This window comes from Castanea sativa, chromosome 3 (assembly GCF_040712315.1).
Source record: "Castanea sativa cultivar Marrone di Chiusa Pesio chromosome 3, ASM4071231v1".
Classification (NCBI taxonomy): Eukaryota; Viridiplantae; Streptophyta; class Magnoliopsida; order Fagales; family Fagaceae; genus Castanea; species Castanea sativa.
The window spans coordinates 1426558-1447153 of record NC_134015.1 but is presented as its reverse complement, the minus strand read 5'-3'; the positions used below and the strand labels follow the sequence as shown (position 1 = coordinate 1447153).

Here is a 20596-nt window from a genome sequence, read left to right as displayed (position 1 = left end):
AAGTTTATTGACTTGCTAGAATGTGTGTGCTCATGTTTTGCTACAATAAGTTGAGGTACCTTGCCTAGGGTTTGAACATGTGCTTTCTCATGTGAAGAGAGCCATAGATGCCAATAAAGTTCTGTTTGCTTTGGTAGATTTATTTTATTTTATTCTTATTTTTTGCGTTTTCTAGTACTTAATACATTGGAAGATATGTGTCAAAATAATGCTTTTCACTTTTTAAAAGCCCCAAAAAAAAAAAATCATGAAACATCACTTGCTTAATAAAATGATCACAAATAAACTCCACAAAAAAAAAATCCTTCCCAAAGGTAACCTCTCTCTCTCTCTCAATAGTGATCTTTAACATACTGTTGACTATCCATTTACATATTTTTTCCGAATGGCTTTTTTGCTCAAACTTGTTGCTTTCTCATTTAATATTTTGGGCAAAAAATCCAAATTATAGAAAATAGAAAATGTTTTTTTCCCCTATTTGGGTCTTGTATTAGTAAGGCAGCTGAAATCTATGCTTTGGATCGCTTCAACAAACATACCCCTATGAAATATTTCATACAGGTTGGCTGGAAAAAAACCTCCTAAGGGTTGGTTTACCCTAAACACGGACGGATTGGCTCTTGGGAACTCGAGAAGGGCAGGAGATGGAGGTCTGCTCCGCAATAGTGATGGTAATTGGGTTAAGAGTTTTACTAGAGGGTGAGGCAACAGTAACAGCTGCCTAGCAGAACTTTGGGCCCTGAGAGATGGGCTCAACATTGTTTTTGATCTAGGAATTCTATACTTAATTGTTGAAATGGATGCTTTGTCTATTGTTCAACTTTCGAAGAATTCTACTCCTAACCATCACTTGGAAGCTTTACTTACTAATTTATGGAACCTTCTGATGGGCATGTCTTGGACTTGGATTAATCACATCTACAGAGAAACTAACTAATGTACTGATACATTGACAAAACTTGGTACTAATTAAAACTATGCTTTTATAACTTTTGATCACCCATCGGATATGGTGGAGAACTTGCTCACCCTAGATAAGGTATCAAACGTTTGTAATAAACTTATATCTATTTCTGTTTTGTTTAATATATTAACCTTTTTAACCAAAATTATTTGGAAATTACATGAAATATTAAAATTTTTTTTTCATGTGGGTCAAACAACATAAAATATATTATACTTTTTTGTGGGTCATATCTCGGTGACAACCAAATTACTGCGTGAAAATTAATAATTTTTGTCAAAAAATAGTTTCCAAGTAGGACTTTTTAAAGAAAAAAAATTCCTGTTAGGACATATGGATCATTGATCAAGAGACTCTCATTTGCCGGAGTGTGTTTGTCTTGTAACATTAATCTATACTAATATGTAGGGTCTGGTTGAATACTACTTATTTGACTGAAACTGAAAATTTATTGCTGAAAGTATAGATAAAGGTAAAAATTAGTTGAAATAGTACAGTGGGATCTATAAATAGTACCAAAAAGTACAGTAGAGCCCATGAATAATAGTAGTAAAAATAAGTTGAATAGTAAAATAATTTTAATTTTTCATTCATACCCAAACACACATGTATCTTTCATGCTAACGAATTGGCACTTTAAAAATGGAAACCTTAATAGCAAACTGTAGAATCCATGAAGGGATAGTTGAGACATTGAACAAGCTAGCTAGAATGAAGCATATATATACTAATTAATTAAAAAGCCCTTTGCGTGTAAGACCAAGTCAAGTCGTACCTTCCCCACAAAAAATGGCATTCCATTCGTGACCCACTTGCGAGGTTATATTTTATATTCTGTTAGAGGAAAGTTATGGTGCAGATTGCAGAACCCTTATTGCCTGCACTACATAGATCTCTTCTCTTCTCTCTCCGCACAATTTTCTTTATTTATTTAGAAGTGGTTTTAACGCGTAACCAAAATGAGGATGTTACATATAATGATTACACAAAATAAATTTTTTATATATAATAAAGTATTTTCGAAACTCATAAATAAGTAAATGTCACACGAGATACTTTCTTAGATTTTTATATCAATCTTTCACATGGTAGATACTCTTTAGATTGTTGTACAAGAAAATTTTCTTATTACATAAAGATGATTGATTGATTTATCAAGAAGATCTCAAAGATAATATAAATATTTCTAGATAAATACTTTTTACTGGATGAAAGAATGCAAACAGATGAATTTGGGAAGGTGGCAAGATGTCAAAATAATTGGTCTAAAAATATATATTATTGGAAAGAGTTTTAAAGAAGATTTTTATTGTGGTATTGCAATATTTGTAAAGAAAGGTGCACTTTTTTCTCACACAAATAAAGGAGGAAAATGAGCAGGGAATGGGTGAAACTTATCAAACTTCAAATATACACTTGTCATAGTAATTTAACACTGTAATTAAGTTGATACTAAACTTGATTAAATTTATCTTCCTGTCTTAACAAAAGAATCTGTGAACTGATCACAAATTACTAAAGATTGAATGAGGAATAAATTCCTAAACCATACAGAAGATTAAAGCATTAATAAATTTTCAGATGCAAATCTAATACCTTTAAATTTCTTCCATTTTCTTCAATGAAGAAAAAAAAAAAAAAAAAGAAGAGAAGAAGAAGAAGAAGAATAAATGTGATTTTCTGGATAAACTCCTAAAAAGAAGTGACAAAAACAGTAAAGTGATCCCATACTCCATCTTCATAGATTCACATATTCTACGTGTGTGTATTTGACTCCAAATTAAAAAGAGAGATGCTACGTTTACAACATTTTTTCAACAAATTATAAGTGGTTAGTTGTTATTGGTTCAAATTTGAACTTAACACTGAAATTACTTTTTTGCCCCAACAATAACAACCAGTAACAACCTACCACTTAGGATTTGTTGTAAAAATGTTGTAGACATATTATTTCTCAATTAAAAAACCGGTTTATTTTATTATTCAGCTTATTTTTGGTACTAGTCTTAGATCCCACTGCACTTTTTGGTACTATTTATATGTTTCATTGTACTATTTCAATTAATTTTTACTTTTATCTACAGTATTTTCAGTAAAATTTTTTCAATTTCAACAAAATAAGTGAATCTCAAATAAACCTTACATATTGAGATTTTATAAAATTTACCCTCAGTGAGTTTATAAAATTCTATCTTATCCACTTTGAAATAAGTGAAATAGATTCCTTTGCATCATTACTAAATTAAATGGATACAAAGATGATTATAGCCAATATCTGATAAAATATATTAATTACTAGGATTGAAATCCACTTTATTCTCTAATTAGTTTAGAAACACAAAATTTTTTACAATTTTTTTCATAAATGTTGTTTTGATGTTGCCCATGATTATAATTCTTTTTTATTTAACTTTATGACAATTATTTTTTATCATCAAGCCAATACATTAATTGGTTTTTTTGAATTTGTTTTTGGTATAGATAATGTTTAAATCCTAAATCTCTTATATAACAACCAAAAACTTTACCAATTGAGTTTTTGGTATTTAGAACCTGTGCTCAAATAACAACTTAATAATATAGATTGGAGAATGGAATGGAAAACAAACAATAATTATCATTTCACATAGAAATGGCTATATCTTCACATTAAAAAAAAAAAGGCTATATCCTTATTTTTATTAAATAATTTATTTCTTATTCAGTTCCCAAACAATTATTTTCCAAATTTCATTCAATTATTTTCCCTTTTCAAACATCTTAAATTAATAATCCAATTTATTTTCCTTTATAAACCCACAACTCTTACTATCAATCAAGTCCACAGCAACTATTACAACTATCTTATGTAGTCGAGAGTCACCAACTATTTGTTACTTTTGCATAATCCCATTATTTTTTCTAATACCACTCCCAATTTGCCATCTAATTAGATTCCACACAAAGTTGTGACCTAGTTGTAATACTAGAATTTTCAAATCAAGATGACTCATTCTACACCAACAAGCTACAACAACCACAACACACCACGAGTTACACGGCAAGGTAAGGCAAGACTTTGAGTTTGACGGCTCGATTAGTAGCGTTGTTTTAATAATATTATTTAAATGTTATGAAAATAAGTATAAATAAAGAAGTATTATGAAAATGCGTGTTATGTTGTTTAAACAACTACAACACACCACGAGTTACACAGCAAGGTAAGGCAAGACTTTGAGTTTGACGGCTCGATTAGTAGCGTTATTTTAATAATATTATTTAAGTGTTATGAAAATAAGTGTAAATAAAGAAGTATTATGAAAATACGTATTATGTTGTTTAAATAAAGAAAACTGTCGTCCAATCAACCCTTTTGAGTCTTTTGACTGACCGATTCTTCTCGTTGCAAACGTGAGTCATACAAGACAATGAAAAAAGTTAAGGAAATCTACCGCCATAGATCTTTCTCTAATCGTCATCATCAAATTCATTCGTCACCAACACTTTCACATCACAGAGAGGGAAACAACTGTAACAGAAAATAACAACTGCAACTAAGTCAACAAAAACCAAACCAACTTAAATCTCCTCCTTTATTTATTAGTATTAGACTCTGTCTCCACCACCTCATTTTTTTTTTTTTCTTTCCATCCCCAAAAATGGAGAGCACCACCAGCATCAACAACAATGGTGGTGGAAGAAAAACTACGGTGTTTGGTTATGGTGCGGCAAAGACATCTGTGTGGTGGGACATAGAAAATTGCAGGGTTCCAAAAGAAGGGTACAACCCAAATGCCATAGCTCAGAACATAAGCTCTGCGTTGATGAAGATGGGTTATTGTGGACCCATCTCTATTTCAGCCTATGGTGACACCAACGCTATCCCTGATCCTGTCCAGCATGCTCTTTCCAGTACTGGCATCTCCCTCTACCATGTCCCTGCTGGTATAAAATTGCTAACCCTTTTTTATTTTATTTCTTTAATAATTTTTTTATACACTTCTTTAATAAGTGTATGAAATTTTGGAGCTTGATCTATGATTGGGTTTAAGGGGATCAATGTTTTTGCTGTGCTTTTGGGTAGAATTTGGCTTGATGGGTTATGTGTATGAAATTTTGGAGCTTGACTTATGATTGGGTTTAAGGTGATCAATGTTTTTGCTGTGCTTTTGGTTAGAATTTGGCTAGTTGGGTTATGTGTATGAAATTTTGGAGCTTGACCCATGATTGGTTTTTGCTGTGATTTTTTTTTTTGTAGAATTTGGCTAGTTGGGTTATGTGTAGAACTTTTGGAGCTTGATCCATGATTGGTTTCATTATGGCCAACGTTTTCGCTGCGATTTTGTGTAAAATTTGGCTAGTTGGGTTTTGTGTATACAGTTTTGGAGCTTGATTGGTGACTGGTTTCATGGATTCTTTGTTTTTTTTTTTTTTCCTCTGGTGATTGTCTTTGCTGTAATTCATGTGGAAGCTGGCAGGTTGGTTTTTGTGTATTACCTTTTGGAGCTTGACCCATGATTGGTTTCATTAGTTTTATTTATTTCTTTATTTATTTATTTTGGGGTGGGGGGTGGGGGGGAGGTTTTGATGTAGCAAATGTTATGTAGTTGCCTATTGGGTTATTAATACTTTCAAGCTTGAGACATGACTAATTGTATGATTTTTTTCATCATTTATCTTCCTTTGGCAAAACTCATGTTGATGTTATTATTTTCTTGCAGTAGACTATGTGTGTTTAAACCTTAATTGAAGGTTCATTGGGTATATAGGTGATAGGGAATTGATCCAAGTTTTTTGGAGGAGATTTTATCATCCAAACTAATTGACATTCATATAATTGTTTTATTTTATTATTGGTAGAATATTATATACATTTTAGTCATCTCCTATTTGCCCATCTGACATGCATAGAGATTTTAATTACTTTGATGTGTGTAGAAAATTTATTTTCTATAAGTTTATGATGTGGTTTTTGTTGTTGGTGGTTAATAATATTTACTACTAGCATCATAAAAACTATGTTATGTTTTTTTCATTGTTCTTCTACTGTCAAAACCTTGTAATATCTTAATCCTTTTGGTAGTGTGTGTCCTATTTTGTGAAAAAGTTGCATTTGGTTTATTGAATATCCTTGACAATGTAGAGTAATACTGCTATGCTCTATATACTTTGTTAATATTTGATTTTTCATTTACTTGTTTTGGTTGATTGCATTGCATCTGGTATTTTTGTTTTGCTATGATATATAATTTTTTTTTCATTAATGTGAATATAGGGGTCAAAGATGCAAGTGACAAGAGGATTTTGGTGGACATGTTGTTTTGGGCAGTGGACAATCCTGCGCCGGCTAATTACCTCTTGATTTCTGGTGACCAGGATTTCTCTAATGCTCTGCATCAGTTGAGCATGAGGAGGTACAACATTCTTCTAGCACAGCCTCAGCAGGCTTCTGCACCTCTTCTTTCTGCTGCCAAGAGCATCTGGCTTTATACCAGTCTTTTAGCTGGAGGGCCACCAATAGTGAACGGTGAATTGCAACAGCTTGTTAATAATAATAGCTATTCATCAAGTTCCAACACATTACAGATGCCAGTTTCTAATGCCGTTGGTATAACACAACCTATGAAAACCTATCAGGGTAATCCCCATATTGGAAATCATAGTATGGCATATATAGGAAAGGGGGTGGACAGTAGATATCAAGGAAAATCAACTTCAAGAAACTTCAGTCAAGCTAATGGATCAAAACCTTTGAGTTTACCAGTAGAACATTACAGCAATGTGAACTCTCATCAACCTGGTAATTTTTCTTATATTCCAAATGTTCCTCCAAGTGGACCTGCCCAAAATTTTGTTCATGGCAATCCTGGTCCTTCATGGAGCAATAGCAGTAACCACCAAAAAAATCACCAATATAATTATTCACTTTCATTACGGCCAAACAACTTTGCCACTCAACCTGCATTTTCATCTCGTAATATGCATCCACCTCCACTTAATACTAACACTTTTGTTCCTCCCTTAACCCCTCTGAGGCTTAATGGATCCAACTTTGCCTCAAGACCACATCCAAAGGTGCCTGATATTAAATTCTTGAACATCTCTGGATATTCCAACAGTGTTCACAACCCTCCTACTGTCCAGCAAAGAAATCAAGAGCCTAGACATATTTCTATTACTAAGTCTTCAAATCATGCATGCTTAAGTGAATCACAAAATGGATATATGGTGCAGAAGAAGCTGTCAGTTTACCCTAACATGCTGAATAATGGATATCCTCGTGATCCAGAGTATCCATCCTTGTCTTCAGCAGAAATGGGTGGCACTAGTACCTGTATATTGGAGACTCCTAAATTCCCAAAGCCTTCTGGGGATGTCCAAGGCCTACTAGGGGTAATCTTGCTTGCATTGGACACCCTAAAAAATGAAAAGATAATGCCTACTGAAGCAAATATAATTGATTGCATTCAATATGGAGACCCTAAGCATCGGTATATTGACATTAAAAATGCTCTGGAGAGTGCCATTGAGCAGCAGATGGTAGTGAAGCACATTTCTGGTGATGTGCAGTTGTATGTTCCTAAGAACGAGAAACTTTGGCATTGTGTGAACCCTATAGATGGTAATCCTAATCGATACTCAAAAGTTACATGGGATGAAACTGAAAATTTTCTAACATCCCCTGCTGGACGATCTGCAATAATTGCTTCTCAGTGCAAGTAACACTTCTACTTTTGCTTCTTATTATATGGCTTACTGGAATTTCCCACCAGTTTCTCTTATCTTCTGTTCTATCTTTTATGTAGGTATGAAGCGGCTAGTATTTTAAGAAATATGTGCCTGAAAGAGCTTGCCCTGGGTGACATACTTCAAATTTTAAATATGGTAATTACTGTAAAGAAATGGATTGTGCATCATCTATCTGGATGGCAACCAATTGTAATTACTGTTGCCCAGACTGAACTCACTTAGGGGCCATAGCTAGTCCATTAGTGCTAACTGAAGCTAAACGGAAGGGAAAAGGGCCTGAAGAGATCTAAATGGTGCCATTTAATGATGGTGATTTGGACTAATGAGAGTTGAAAGGAGGCTCCTTTTCCCTAGAATTATAATATACTTAGTAATACCTAAAGGTTATAGAATAGTTACATATAATTTTATATCATATTTTAAGTTTTATTGATTCTATATATATTTTAGAATATATATATATATATATATATATATATATATATATATATATATATATATATATATAAAGTTTTATTGCTGGAGTTCTCAAGTTTATCTTGGGGAGAAATTGAAAGCAGTGCTTGGACAGAGTTAGATCAGAATCATATGATACAATTTTCTGAGGTTGTGGAGTTGCTAGTTGCTACAGTGGACTTCTTGTGAACCATTTAAATGGGATTTAAAGAGAAGATCAAACCATTGTTTGTTTTGCCTATGGAGCATCAAGCATGTTAGTTTCCCATCACCGAGACAGTTATATGTATCACAATGAGTATTCACTATTTGTTCGCTCCAATTGTTCATGAAGGTCCACAGAAAAGTACATTTATCTTTTGTGGACAGTAGTTTTTTATATTGGTCATGTCTTCAAGTTGAGGCAGGAGGTTGAACCACTGGACAGAGAAACAGAAGACAATACTTACACAGTTAACAAACAAATGAACACAAGTTATACAGCTGAGGAAGCTTTTTATTTATGCAATCATGTAATTGGAATATGGAAATCTATTGGTGGAATCTGATTAGCCTTCTATGATCATATCATGCTATGAAGGAACATGGTGGGATTAAAGAAAATTGAAGCCAAATGACAAGGGCATGTCGTATTTTTAGACGGGAATGCAGCCTACAGAGCCTTTGAGTCGTTCTCACTGCATATTTGAATCATCTTGCTACATTTTGGTCTTTGATTTTTTTTCCTTTTGTCATGGAACTTTCTACTGTAGATGCATGAATATGTTTCATGGTAGAGACATTGTTGTGCTCATAATGAGTTGAAGAATGTTAATAAATTTGTTGTCTGAATCTTTATTGTTCTCCTTCGTGATTGTTGTGTAATGGAAGCCCTTGAGAAATGATATGTTTATACCTTTATTGATGCATGCCTGTGCATTTACTTATACATGCATACTATTGAATTTATGTATTAAAATGCAAAGTAACTATTTCTAACAGCAGTGCTTGAAAGTTCTGGTGGGGGGAATCAGCCACAGCATCAGAAGCCACAACCTCAAATGTGATAAAATCGAGAAAAAGTTTTTAGCCAAACATGCAATTTGTTCTGAATATGATTCTTAAAGAGTTTGCCTTAGCTGTTGCGTTGCTGTGGACCATATATGGATAATGGATGCAAAGGAATGTCAAATTTCACAATATTGGGCACTTCAAAATAGAGGAGGAAATTATTCAAATGATTTCTAGCAACCAAAAAAAAAAAAAAAATCAAATGATTAGATTGGATGTTAAGGCTCGGATAAGTCATGTAAATGAGTGAAAACTTGTATTTACAACAAAGTGCCTTGTGTTCTCTTTTTTCCGTAGAAAGGATGTTACTTGTTACTTTGTTAGCAAATAAAATTTAAAGGAAATAGGCTTCCTTTTATTTGGATTTTAATTTGGAGTATATATTTTTATTTTAAATAAAATGCACTTTTTAATTTTAAAAAAAAAACATAATGTTATATATGCTGAGGGTAGACCGGTAGAGAATTATTCTTGGTAGGGTAATTTTGTTCTGCCTGCTTTTTTTGTTTTTGGTTTTGCCTACTTTATATTTTATATCATATGATTTATATCCCAATCAAACGTGTACCAGTAAAAAAACATAAAATTCATATAAATTAAACTCAATTCAAATGCCTTTTTCAAAAAACATGAATGGGAAACTCGGCCGTCTCACATAATCATATTTACTATGGGAGAAAATATACTTTGCATTCGTTGTATGCAACGTAAACTTTCTCCTACTGTAGGGCAAATGAAGTAACAAATAAGTTGGTTGAAAAATGAAAGTATCAAATGCAACGTGAAGCCCTATTTGATACATGCCCTATCTTTTTTTATCACTACTTTCTTTTGGGATAGGATAGGAGTCTACCACCCATGTAGATAATGTACATGACATTATGTATTATGTAATTGTGTATGATGTTATATATCTGCTACATAGGAACAAAAAACTACTATAATCTTTTAGCTAATTAATATCTATGCTCTTTTTGCCAACAACAAAAAAAAAAAAACATGGATTGTCTAGGTACTCCGTTTATTCAAGAGGAAAAGGATTATGATGTTTTATTTCAAACAAATTATATTCATACACATAAGGAAGGTTTTTGGTTCAATCTACAACAAAATTAACTCTATCTTCTTCTTACTTTGGGGGGAATCACGTTGGTTAATGGATACGAGTCTATAGTTTATAAATATAATAACATTTGAACTTTTGAGGTTTATTATTTATTTATAAGCCCTAATTGATACATGTTCCTTCCACCATCTTTTAATCTTACATTTTTTTTTTTGGTATAGATACGATAGAATTTCAACTTATGGTATACACCTCATAATGATTACTTTTATCATTACGTTAAGACGTTAATCAATTTTTGACATAGGCAACTTTAAATCCCATATCTTTTAATTGATGATAAAATTTTTTATTAGTTGAGTTAATTCAAATTCAAATTCTTACCCACTTTTCTAGCAGAAAGTGAATAAAAAATGTGCAATGTAATGGTAAATCCAACTTCCAAGTGCAAAAGAGAAAGTCTATGAAGTATAAAGTAATAAAGCCCAATGGCCAGTAACTTGGTAATATATGGGCCGGGAACAAACAGAGATGAATTGGGTGCATAGAACAAAACCCTTGCTTTCTTGCACATTTTAGCAAGTAAAATGCAAAAACCAAAAGTCCCCTCCATTGACACTATCGTCTCCTCTCCAGTAGCCTCTGCTGAATTCAGTCTGGTGCATCTCTTCTCAGGTCAGTGATCACCAATCCTTTACATCTTCCTTCTCATTAGTTCATTTTCCCGGGAAAGTTATTTTCTTTTTACCCTTCGAGAAATTCTTCTTTTTCCGAGAAAATATAGGTTCATGTTCATGAACTCCTCAAATGGCTGTAAAGCTCTCACCTTTAGCAATTTCCAAGAGAATCCCCAAATGGGTCACCCTCAATGCATTCATTTCTTCAGTTTCATGTGCTAATACCATCGAAATTTTCCCTGAAAACAATCAAAATACACTGAACTCATCTGACTATGAACAAAATGTTAACTTTTTAAGGAATAAGCTTGCCCCGGATAACTTAATCCGGGTTTTGGATAATACCAGTGATTTGAACTCAGCAGTGAGGATATTCAAATGGGCTGCTCTCCAAAAAAGGTTCCACCATACCACTGATACGTATTATTGGATAATTCTGAAGCTGGGTTTGGCTGGAAATGTTAAGGAAATGGAAGGTTTTTGTCAGAATATGGTGAAAGATAGGTGTCCTGGTGTTGAGGAAGCTCTTGTGGCATTAATTAATACCTTTGTTAGGCATGATAGGCCGAGTGAAGCTATTCAGGTTCTTGTTAATATGAACTTGGGTGGTTATAAGCCCTCTATAGATACATTTAATGCTGTATTGGGTGCTGTTGTGGAGGAGAAGAGGGAATTTCAAGATGTGATGTTTGTTTATAAGGAAATAGTGAAAGCCGGAATTGTACCAACAGTTGATAGTTTGAATTATTTGTTGGAGGCTTTGTTTGGGACCAATAAGGTTGAGTCTGCTTTGGATCAGTTCAGAAGAATGAACAAGAAAGGATGCAATCCTAATGGCAGGACCTTTGAGATAGTCATAAAGGGTCTTGTTGAGAAAAACCGAGTGGATGAAGCTGTTAATGTTTTAGGTGAAATGTTTGAACTTGGGTGTCAGCCTGATTTGAGTTTTTATACCTGTACAATACCTTTATTTTGTAGGGAAAATAAGCCAGGGGAGGGGATTAGGTTGTTTAGATTAATGACTGCTTCTAACTTTGTTCCTGATTCATTTGTTTACGAGGGTCTAATACAGTGTTTGTGTGAGAACCTTTTGCTGGATGATGCATTGAACATTTTCAAAGAGATGATAAGTAGTGATATAAAGCTGGCTAATAATGTGTATTTGGATATAGTAAATGGATTGTGCACATTAGGGAAAATAAATGAAGCTATAGAGTTCTTGGAAGAGAATGATGTTTCTGAAACTTCTTTACACAATATATTGCTTGGAGTTTGTTGCAGCTCTGGTAAATTTTCAGTGGCAAAAGGCCTACTTGAGAAAATGTCTGAAAGGAACATAGCCAACTGTGATTCTTGGAATTTTCTTATCAGATGGCTTTGTGAGAATGAGGGTATCAGGAAAGCATTTGAACTTCTTGGAAAAATGATTGTTTCTTCATTTATTCCTGATTGTGCCACGTACTTGGCTCTAGTTATTGGCAACTGTAAATTGAACAAGCATGATGATGCTTTGAAGCTGTTTCATGAGATTCGTGCTAAATGCTGGATTTTGGATCCTAAATCTTATTCCGAGCTGATTGATGGCCTATGCCAGGTGGAAAGGACTCTAGAAGCTTCTGAAGTGTTTTATTATATGTCTAGTAATAAATTCCCTCTTCAGTCTTCCTCATTTGATATGTTGATCAAGGGTATTTGTGCCACGGCAAAAGTTGATCAAGCAATAAAGTTATGGCAGTTGGCTTACTATTCTGGCACTTATTGTAATAATGGAACTTACATTACAATTATGCTTGAGTTGTCTAAATTAGACAGGGCAAAAGATGTGTTAGTAGTTTTCTCACAAATGCTGATACAGGGTTGCAGTCTTGATCAGGAAGTGTATAGCTTCCTCATACAAAGCATGAGTTCACTTAATCGTATAAAGGAGTGTGTTTTCTATTTTAACATGATGGTTAATGAGGGTTGGGTACCTGATTCTAAAAGACTACTTGATCTTCTTTTGTGTATATCCAACCATTCTCAATTGTGTGTGGTTTCAAGTGCGATCAATAAACTTATTTCTAATTCTGAAATTCTAAATCCTGAAATTTACAATATTTTGATTAATGGCTTCTGGAAAGAGGGTAATAAACGTGAAGCTTGCCGATTACTGGATTTGATGTTGGAAAGAGGTTGGGTCCCAGATGCTACTACTCATGGATTGTTGGTTGGATCTATCGCTAGAGAGGAAGCAGACAGGGGGGCATATGCCCATGATGATTCCACCGCACAAGATGCTGTTAGTAGCATACTTACTGAGGGCTTAGGAAATACGTGATGTACCCACTTAAAGAAGGCATGGACAAAGACAATGGTTGTTCCTCATGAACCCTGATAATCAGAACTATAATGAGTGGCGAAAAGACGTTATACTATGTTCAGTGAGAAAGAGCTGGATTCTTTTTTCTTCATGCAGCGATGTAGGTGCTCATAAGGGCAATGACATCCTCCAGGTTTGGTTGTCATTATACATACAGTTATTATATAGGTATTTGATGTTTTGAACTTTTGATTATCAAAAAAAAGTATTTGATGTTTTATTCTCTCTATTTATAACTTGCAGTAGATTTGAATGGTTGCATTATTTATGTGACTTGCAGGTTGTTACAAAGGGTCTGAGAGAAAATCGTCAGATTGAGGAGGAGACGCAAGCTTTTGTGTACAGCAACTAATGGCTTGAGGCTGAAGCTGCAATAGTACAAAACTTGTGCCTTAAGCATGGAATTTGATGTGTTGGATGGGTGCAAATCAATCAAAAAATACTGGACCACTTTCCCTTAATTCTGATCTTTTCCGCTATCAGGTAATAGGAGAGCTTGTCCAGGGAAAAAAAAAAAAATTTGTGTCAGGAAAGCTATCTGAATGCGGAGATAGATGGTGTTTGTAAGGTTTCATTCACCTTGACCAAGCATGGGACATTATAGTTGGATGCCAAAACTACAAATTCTGCACCCATATGTATGAATGGTATTTAATGGTTTGTTTAAAAATGTCAAGGCTTACATTAGGTAATAGGTCTTTATTTTAAGATGTAAGCTTGAAGGTTGAAGGCTTAAATGTAAGAATAAGAGTGTTAATTTTTTGTGTAGATTTCAAATTTGGGATTATTATCCTATTTAAGAGTTGAGACTCCCTCCTATTAAAAAAAAGAAAAAAGAGTTGAGAACTTCCAAATGTTCCAAAAAAATAGAATTTTTTTCACATTTTGATAGTGTTTATATTAATATTTGGAGTTATAAGAAATAATAATGATTTTATGTACGGGTCAAATAATAGAAAATGTTTTTTGTTTTGGTTCTTTTGGTAGGTTTGCAATTAAACACAAGAATACAAGTCATTTGCCTATATTTTGGTATTTTGTTGTTGTTGTTGTTATTTTTATTTTTATTAATTATAATAAGGTTAATAAGAAGATTGTATACACGGAAATCCCTATTCCTAAATGCAGATACTGCTCATAAAGTCCAGGAAAATCTCATTTCACAGATTCCCTCCTTTTAGATTGAGATTCTCTAAAGTTCTTAAAATAACTTTGATGTAGAGAGAGAGAGAGAGAACCCATTATGGAGTTAAAATTTTAGTTATTTGTTGTTAAAATGAGTGGTTTAGATTCATCACATTGTTAATATTACATTAATAAACACCTAAATTCTTGTAGTTCAATGGTATTGTTTAAAATTTTAAGATCTCAATCGTGGAACTACCTTACAAAGTGATTAAAGTGTTTCTTCTTTTTTTTTTTTTGGGGGGGGGGGGGTTAAATTTTAGTTAAGATTTTAAAATCTCTACTTTGAAATCACCCTAAAAAACAATCTTACATTTTATTTTCTTGAACAAACTTCCATTCTGATGTCCTCTCTTAGGTGTCTGGACTTGGATTTGGATGTTAAAGAATTTACCAACACAGGCATATTTATCTACCCAAAATAGGGCTAACTTCTTATCACTCTTTTATGTTTTGTTTATGGTTATGCCGACAAGCAAGTTGCCTCATATACATCGAGGAAATGACTCAGCTATTGCCTATCTTGCTATTCATACCAAAATGGGTTCTAAAAATAGCCACGTAGTTTTGACAAACTTGCATCAAAACCCTTCAGTACCTAACTACATACTGTTAGCTTCAGCAGGAAAAAGAAATATAGAAAAACTACATACTGTTAGCGACATATATGATTTGGGTTGCTTTTGAGAGGCGCCAAACTCATTTGTGCTAACCTCCATTTCATGCATTCAAAAAGCTAGATGACCCTACTTTTGAAATGCCCTCTCCATCATCACAAGAGAAGAGTAGAAAATAATCAAAAAATAACCAAGTAGAAGTTTCTTTTTTTGTCTCCTTGCTCATGGCGCAATTTGATGAGGAAATAAATCAAGATGAATTGATTGGAAACATGGTTGTGCTAGGTGGATCCCTCATAGTAATTGCAGCAATTGTCATTGGTGTTGTTGCCGGGTTAGATCACTCCCAAAAACCCTAGCAAACACAAATGTCACCCTTGACTCGATTTGTAATGAAACAGATTGCAAGGAATCCTCTAAATCTAGCTTAGAACCAGTAGGTAACCAAATCAAAGTAATAATCTATTTCAAAGGTTCTGTCAATATTACCATTTCAGAGTTTTTTGGATCGATGGTAGATATAATAGCTGTGTAAGCCAGGAGTGACAGGGGTCAAGGCACTGGTTTTGCGGTCCATAACAGCAATATCGACCGAGACAAGTCTTACTACCTTGAAGGACTGAAGAATCACTTACCTGGGCATGGGCATGCCACTGCAATCATTTTTGGGAGATTTAATTAGTCCAGAGGGATGGTTTAACAACAACAATACCTTTGGAATTGAAACTGACCCTAGCTGAGTATGGTAACAAGGGGTTTGGAGCTCAAGCCAACAAGAGAGTCAAATGTTTCACAGTTGGTCGATTCATTCAAGCACAAAAAAGGTTACCAGGCACTAAAGTCCCTTTTCAGGCTAGGTTTCTTTGCTGAAGATAGAAAGAGAAACATGTGGGGAAGACTCAACAAAGAGAACATGTAATGTTTTTCTGCCGCCAACAAGAAAAGGAAAAAGAAAGTGATTAAAAGAATTGGAGATAGCTGTCAATTTTATTTTGTTCAGGTATGGACAGTCACAAACCTTAGGCAAGCAACCTGAAAGCTATTTGCTATCCAAAGGTGAAGAATATTTGCATTTAGAAGAACCTAGGATTAGAAGAAAGCGTCCTTAATGACAAATGCTGCTGCATAGCTTCTGTTTTCCGTTGATTGTTGCTAGAAAGATGGATTCAGAAATTTTAACCCAAGCATCGAGTTTAGAATGCAATCAGTTTTGTTTTCAGGTCTTCCCATGTTCAGTTTCTTGCTTACTCGAACTAACCCTTTTTTGTAATCAAGAACCAACTTGTTTCCCAAGTTCTCTCTCCGGTCCTTTTTGCAATCCTATTTCTGTGGGCTAAGTTTGTGTTGTTTGTAGGTCTTTTGCTTGTATATTTTGAGCGTGCTAGCATCTTTGTCTTAATCCATGGCTGATGTATGTGTAAATGAAGATTTAAGCCGAAGTAAGAAATAAATGCATGATTCACTGATTCTTGCTGACATATTTGGTAATACAGAAACCATAATCATTGAATAACAAGTCTCTTAAACCTATGTTGTCTTAGTTAAAGCTATTGAGAAGCAGCTGGAAATTAGGAATGTAGACAGGCAACTACCACGACCTTTTCTGGATGGCATGCATTATGCCTTTCTGCTTTCACTTTGGTTGCTGCAAACCAATTACCAACTTTTGCAAAAAGGGCAGGGAAATATAATGAGAAGGTTCATATATGCAGTAATCATAAAATCAAGAAAAATATTTTTTCTACAATTCCAAATGAATCACCTACTAAGTGGTAGCAAATATGTGCAAAATTAATAAGCCAAGACTGCAAATTTGATTTTATACTCAAAGGAAGAAGTGATGAACCACACACACAATGACTTGTGCTTTTCTGCAGTAGAATAGGAATACAACAATTTTACTACTAATCTGGCAAGAAATCTTCCCCCTTTATAATGTGATAAGATTGAAAGATTGCATTAAGCAAGATCTGAAGCGAACTAGTGTAACAAAGAGAGAAAAGGTCTCTTGGCAAAGTACTAAGACATAAAAAAGAGAGGATTTCAGGTTATTGAATCCAAAATAGTTTTCTATAAGTTCTATGTCCATATATTGTGATTGTGTATATATATACATACATATATATATATATATATATATACATACATATATATATATATATATATATATATATATATATATATATTGCCAACCCTATTGTAACACATTATTAGTGCCAAACTGCAGCCTGCACTTTGTCTGGTATACCTCTCTTCCAACAAGAAACCCATAAAGCATAAGTCCTTGAAAAGATCTACAGTAAGTCAGAGGACTAAAATCTAATGCAGAAAGAAATTTGCCGGATCAGAACAATAGCACTAGTTAAATAATTCATTAATGAACTCGGAAAAGTTGAATTTTCTTCAAACTTCATAAACGACTCAACCCTTGGCTTAGCAAAAACTCAACTCAATAATATTTTTTGTAGCTGTCATTGTGATTAATATTTACAAAATCCCACAAGAGCAAATATCTGCATCACTAAATACAAGTAAATATATGCCATTATTTCACCAGAAAAAGAATAACATCTTCGTCTTTAACCAAAACAGAACCAAAAAAATTGGGAAATTAGCAACTATCTATATCTGTATTAGACTGACTACCAACGATAACAATGTGCCTACTAAAAATTACAACCGAGCACATCGAATCAACTATATAACTACACATAATCACATAATTCTCAAAAACCCTCCCAGCAAAACAGCCAACAAATGTATACAACAGCAATGAAATTTATCAAGAAACCTGCAGCAGCTCACTCAATCACTTCGCCGAAGAACATTCTTTGCGTGCAATGATCTCTTTTGCAATTCATTGACCTGAACTCCCAATGCACCTGCAATCACATTGAAAGCACACACACACAACTGAGTTGTAGTTGTTATTGTCATCATCTAGCTCTCATTTTCCTTCCCATTCGCATTACTTGCCCTACACTCAACCTCCAATTTTCTCTCCTCGAAAACCCCACCAACCCCATTACTACAACTATTATTAGTAGTATTCTTGGGGACCACGCTTTCCAAAGACTTTAAATTCCCATTACTCAAAACCCCATCTTTATTCTTGTTTTCAATGAAGCAGTCCTTCCGTCCTGCTTTAGCCTCCACCATGGCTAGATGCTCCATGGCGTCGCGGGCGCGCTTCTTGGCAGCTGCAGCCTCGCGGACCTTCCTCTCGGCGTCAGCACGCGCCACGGCAGCAGCCTTGGCCATCGAGGCGGAGGCAATGCGGGCGGCGCAGAGGAGGACGGCGGCGGAGCGGGTGTCGAGGCGGGTGGCGGCGTGGGGTTGGAATTGGAAGAAGGAGAAATTGGGGTCAGAGCAAGGAGGACAAAGGTAAGAAGAAGAAGAAGAAGAAGAAGAAGGGTTGTTGGTGGTGGTGGGGAGGCAGTGAGTGTGGGTGAGAGAGGAGCATTTGGAGCAAGGGGTATGGTTGTGAATTGAGGGGTTGGGAGGGGTAAAGTGGTCAAAGCAGAGAGGGCAGAAGGAAGAAGGGTGGAGGCGGAGGACGCAGGAGGTGCAGAGGAGACGGTCGACGCCTCGGAGCCTGACGTGGTGGAAATGGAATTGGGCCCACTTCTGGTTGTGGGTGTCGGTTTTGTGGGACCCGCCTGATTGGCTTGCTTTGCCGCAGTTGCTGCATTCTGATTCGGTTTTTGGTGATGGTGATGGTGATGGTGGGTTTCGATTCGTGTTGGGATTGTTGGAGGGTGTAGAGAGGTTCATTTGATTATTGGTATTAGGGTTAGGGTTAGGGTTGCAGAGAGAGGAAGGAAGGAAGGAAGGAGGAGAGTGAGGACGAAGACGAAGAGGGAAGAACGCAGAAGTGGGTTTTCGTTTTATTAGGGTTGAGCCTACGACGTCGTTTCTTTAAACTATGTTTTTTTTTTTAATAAAAATTTTTAATTTTAATTTTTTTAATGGCTATAACAAAAAAGGTGTTTAGAATCTTCAAATCTCTTCGAGTATCTAACCAAAGTTTCAAATTTAAAATCTCGTGGATATTATAAAACTTTAAGAACTGCTAAGCTAACTCCTTAAGGTTATTACTTATTAGAATTTAAAAGTAATAGTTTTAAATAAAACTAGTACAAAAATTTACAATAATGAAATGGAATTTGCATTCTTCTATCTAATTTATTTATTTATTTTATAATCCATGTGTGAGGTAGTAAACAATTTTGAAAATATTGTGAATTTTTGTTATACTTATAAAAATACTCAAAATTTTTTTTTTCGGATTAATTGAAATCTTTTTAACCCTATGATTAATTAATGTGAAATTTTAAAGAGAAAATTTTGAAATAAATATTGCATTTATTATACAATTGCTATGCAAGTTATACTATGTTAATGAACTTAAAATAAAGCTCTTGAACAAAAAAAATTTGAAACTAAAAAATGAGCTTAGTGTTACTTCCATAAGTACCCTAGAGGTAGGCTCAATGGACTTAAGATGTAACGTAAACTTGGAGGTTTCAGGTTTTATTCACCGCACTATAGATTCATGGATAAATACCGCTTCTTTAATTAATATTAAAAAAATTATTTATCAATTTCATAGTTATAATAGGGAAAAGAGATTTGAATTTTAAACATTTTTGTTAGAAATATTAGGAAGTGTTAATTCAGTTGAGTTATATGGATATTAACAAAAAAATAAAACAAAATTGAGCTTAGTGTTAAGCTTTTAGGATTTTTTTTTTTTTGGTGAGTCTACGAAGTATGAGTTTTATATATATAAAAAAAAAACTCACCAATATATATATATATACACACACATATATATCTAAATATATATTTAGAACGAAAATACACCAAATTTGAATACTATAATACTCGAAAGGATTTGACTTAACTTGTTTAACTAAGGTCACAAATGTGAAAAAAAAAAAAAAATTCAAGTTCTCTCTTTATAAGAAAAAATAATTTTGAATTTTTTAATATAGAAATTTAAAATTTAAAACAAGTACAAAGCTCTTACATTTTATTTTGTGAATTTTTTCTTTCTAACAATATTGTCCAAAGATCTTTGAACACTAAACTTTTTTATTTTTACTTTATTTTTTTACTGTTTTGTAAAAAGGTACGGCCAATAAAATTAATGATGTGACTTATTTGTTGTCACTTACAAGATTCAATAGTTTGACAATGTCAAAATTGAACATTTCCATAAACTTTAATTGTTAAGCCTAGGTTTTAATGTTGGCAAACTATGATGAAGTGCATGTCAAAATTCAATACCTTGCTTAAGTTTGGAGTTTTTAAACAAGTGTTAAAATGTATTCAAGATGAAGTGCATGTTATTGCGCAACTCGTAGTGATCACGACACATGCTTGATCAATTGAGAATACAAAGTGTCAATTGATTGAGGCTAGCAATCAATCAATCTAACGTCAAGATTCTAGTTTTTTGTTTTCAACCCATTCAAGCCCACAAATTGC

At 34.0% G+C, this 20596-nt stretch overlaps 2 protein-coding genes across 4 annotated transcripts; both read left to right on the top strand.

The window, feature by feature from the left end:
* The first annotated feature begins 4458 nt into the window (after nucleotides 1-4458).
* Nucleotides 4459-9057, top strand: LOC142626723 (uncharacterized). 2 transcript variants are annotated; one of them, XM_075800431.1, is made up of 3 exons: nucleotides 4459-4888; nucleotides 6219-7662; nucleotides 7750-9057. In XM_075800431.1, the coding sequence occupies exons 1-3, from the start codon at nucleotides 4603-4605 to the stop codon at nucleotides 7913-7915; spliced, it is 1896 nt and encodes a 631-aa protein (XP_075656546.1). In that variant the 5' UTR covers nucleotides 4459-4602; the 3' UTR covers nucleotides 7916-9057. The 2 variants fall into 2 exon arrangements, with proteins under 2 accessions (XP_075656546.1, XP_075656547.1); XM_075800432.1 differs by lacking the exon at nucleotides 4459-4888 and adding an exon at nucleotides 5208-5421.
* Nucleotides 9058-10948: 1891 nt separating this feature from the next.
* LOC142627307 (uncharacterized) lies at nucleotides 10949-14094 on the top strand. 2 transcript variants are annotated; one of them, XM_075801134.1, is made up of 2 exons: nucleotides 10949-13434; nucleotides 13582-14094. In XM_075801134.1, the coding sequence occupies exon 1, from the start codon at nucleotides 11073-11075 to the stop codon at nucleotides 13257-13259; it is 2187 nt and encodes a 728-aa protein (XP_075657249.1). In that variant the 5' UTR covers nucleotides 10949-11072; the 3' UTR covers nucleotides 13260-13434; nucleotides 13582-14094. The 2 variants fall into 2 exon arrangements, with proteins under 2 accessions (XP_075657249.1, XP_075657250.1); XM_075801135.1 differs by having other exon boundaries at nucleotides 10949-13469.
* Nucleotides 14095-20596: the final 6502 nt, after the last annotated feature.

Coding starts and splice junctions, on each gene's coding strand:
- LOC142626723 (XM_075800431.1), top strand. CDS start 4,603: ATGGAGAGCACCACCAGCATCAACAACAATGGTGGTGGAAGAAAAACT. Junction 4,889..6,218: donor CCTCTACCATGTCCCTGCTG/GTATAAAATTGC, acceptor ATGTGAATATAG/GGGTCAAAGATGCAAGTGAC. Junction 7,663..7,749: donor ATAATTGCTTCTCAGTGCAA/GTAACACTTCTA, acceptor TCTTTTATGTAG/GTATGAAGCGGCTAGTATTT.
- LOC142627307 (XM_075801134.1), top strand. CDS start 11,073: ATGGCTGTAAAGCTCTCACCTTTAGCAATTTCCAAGAGAATCCCCAAA.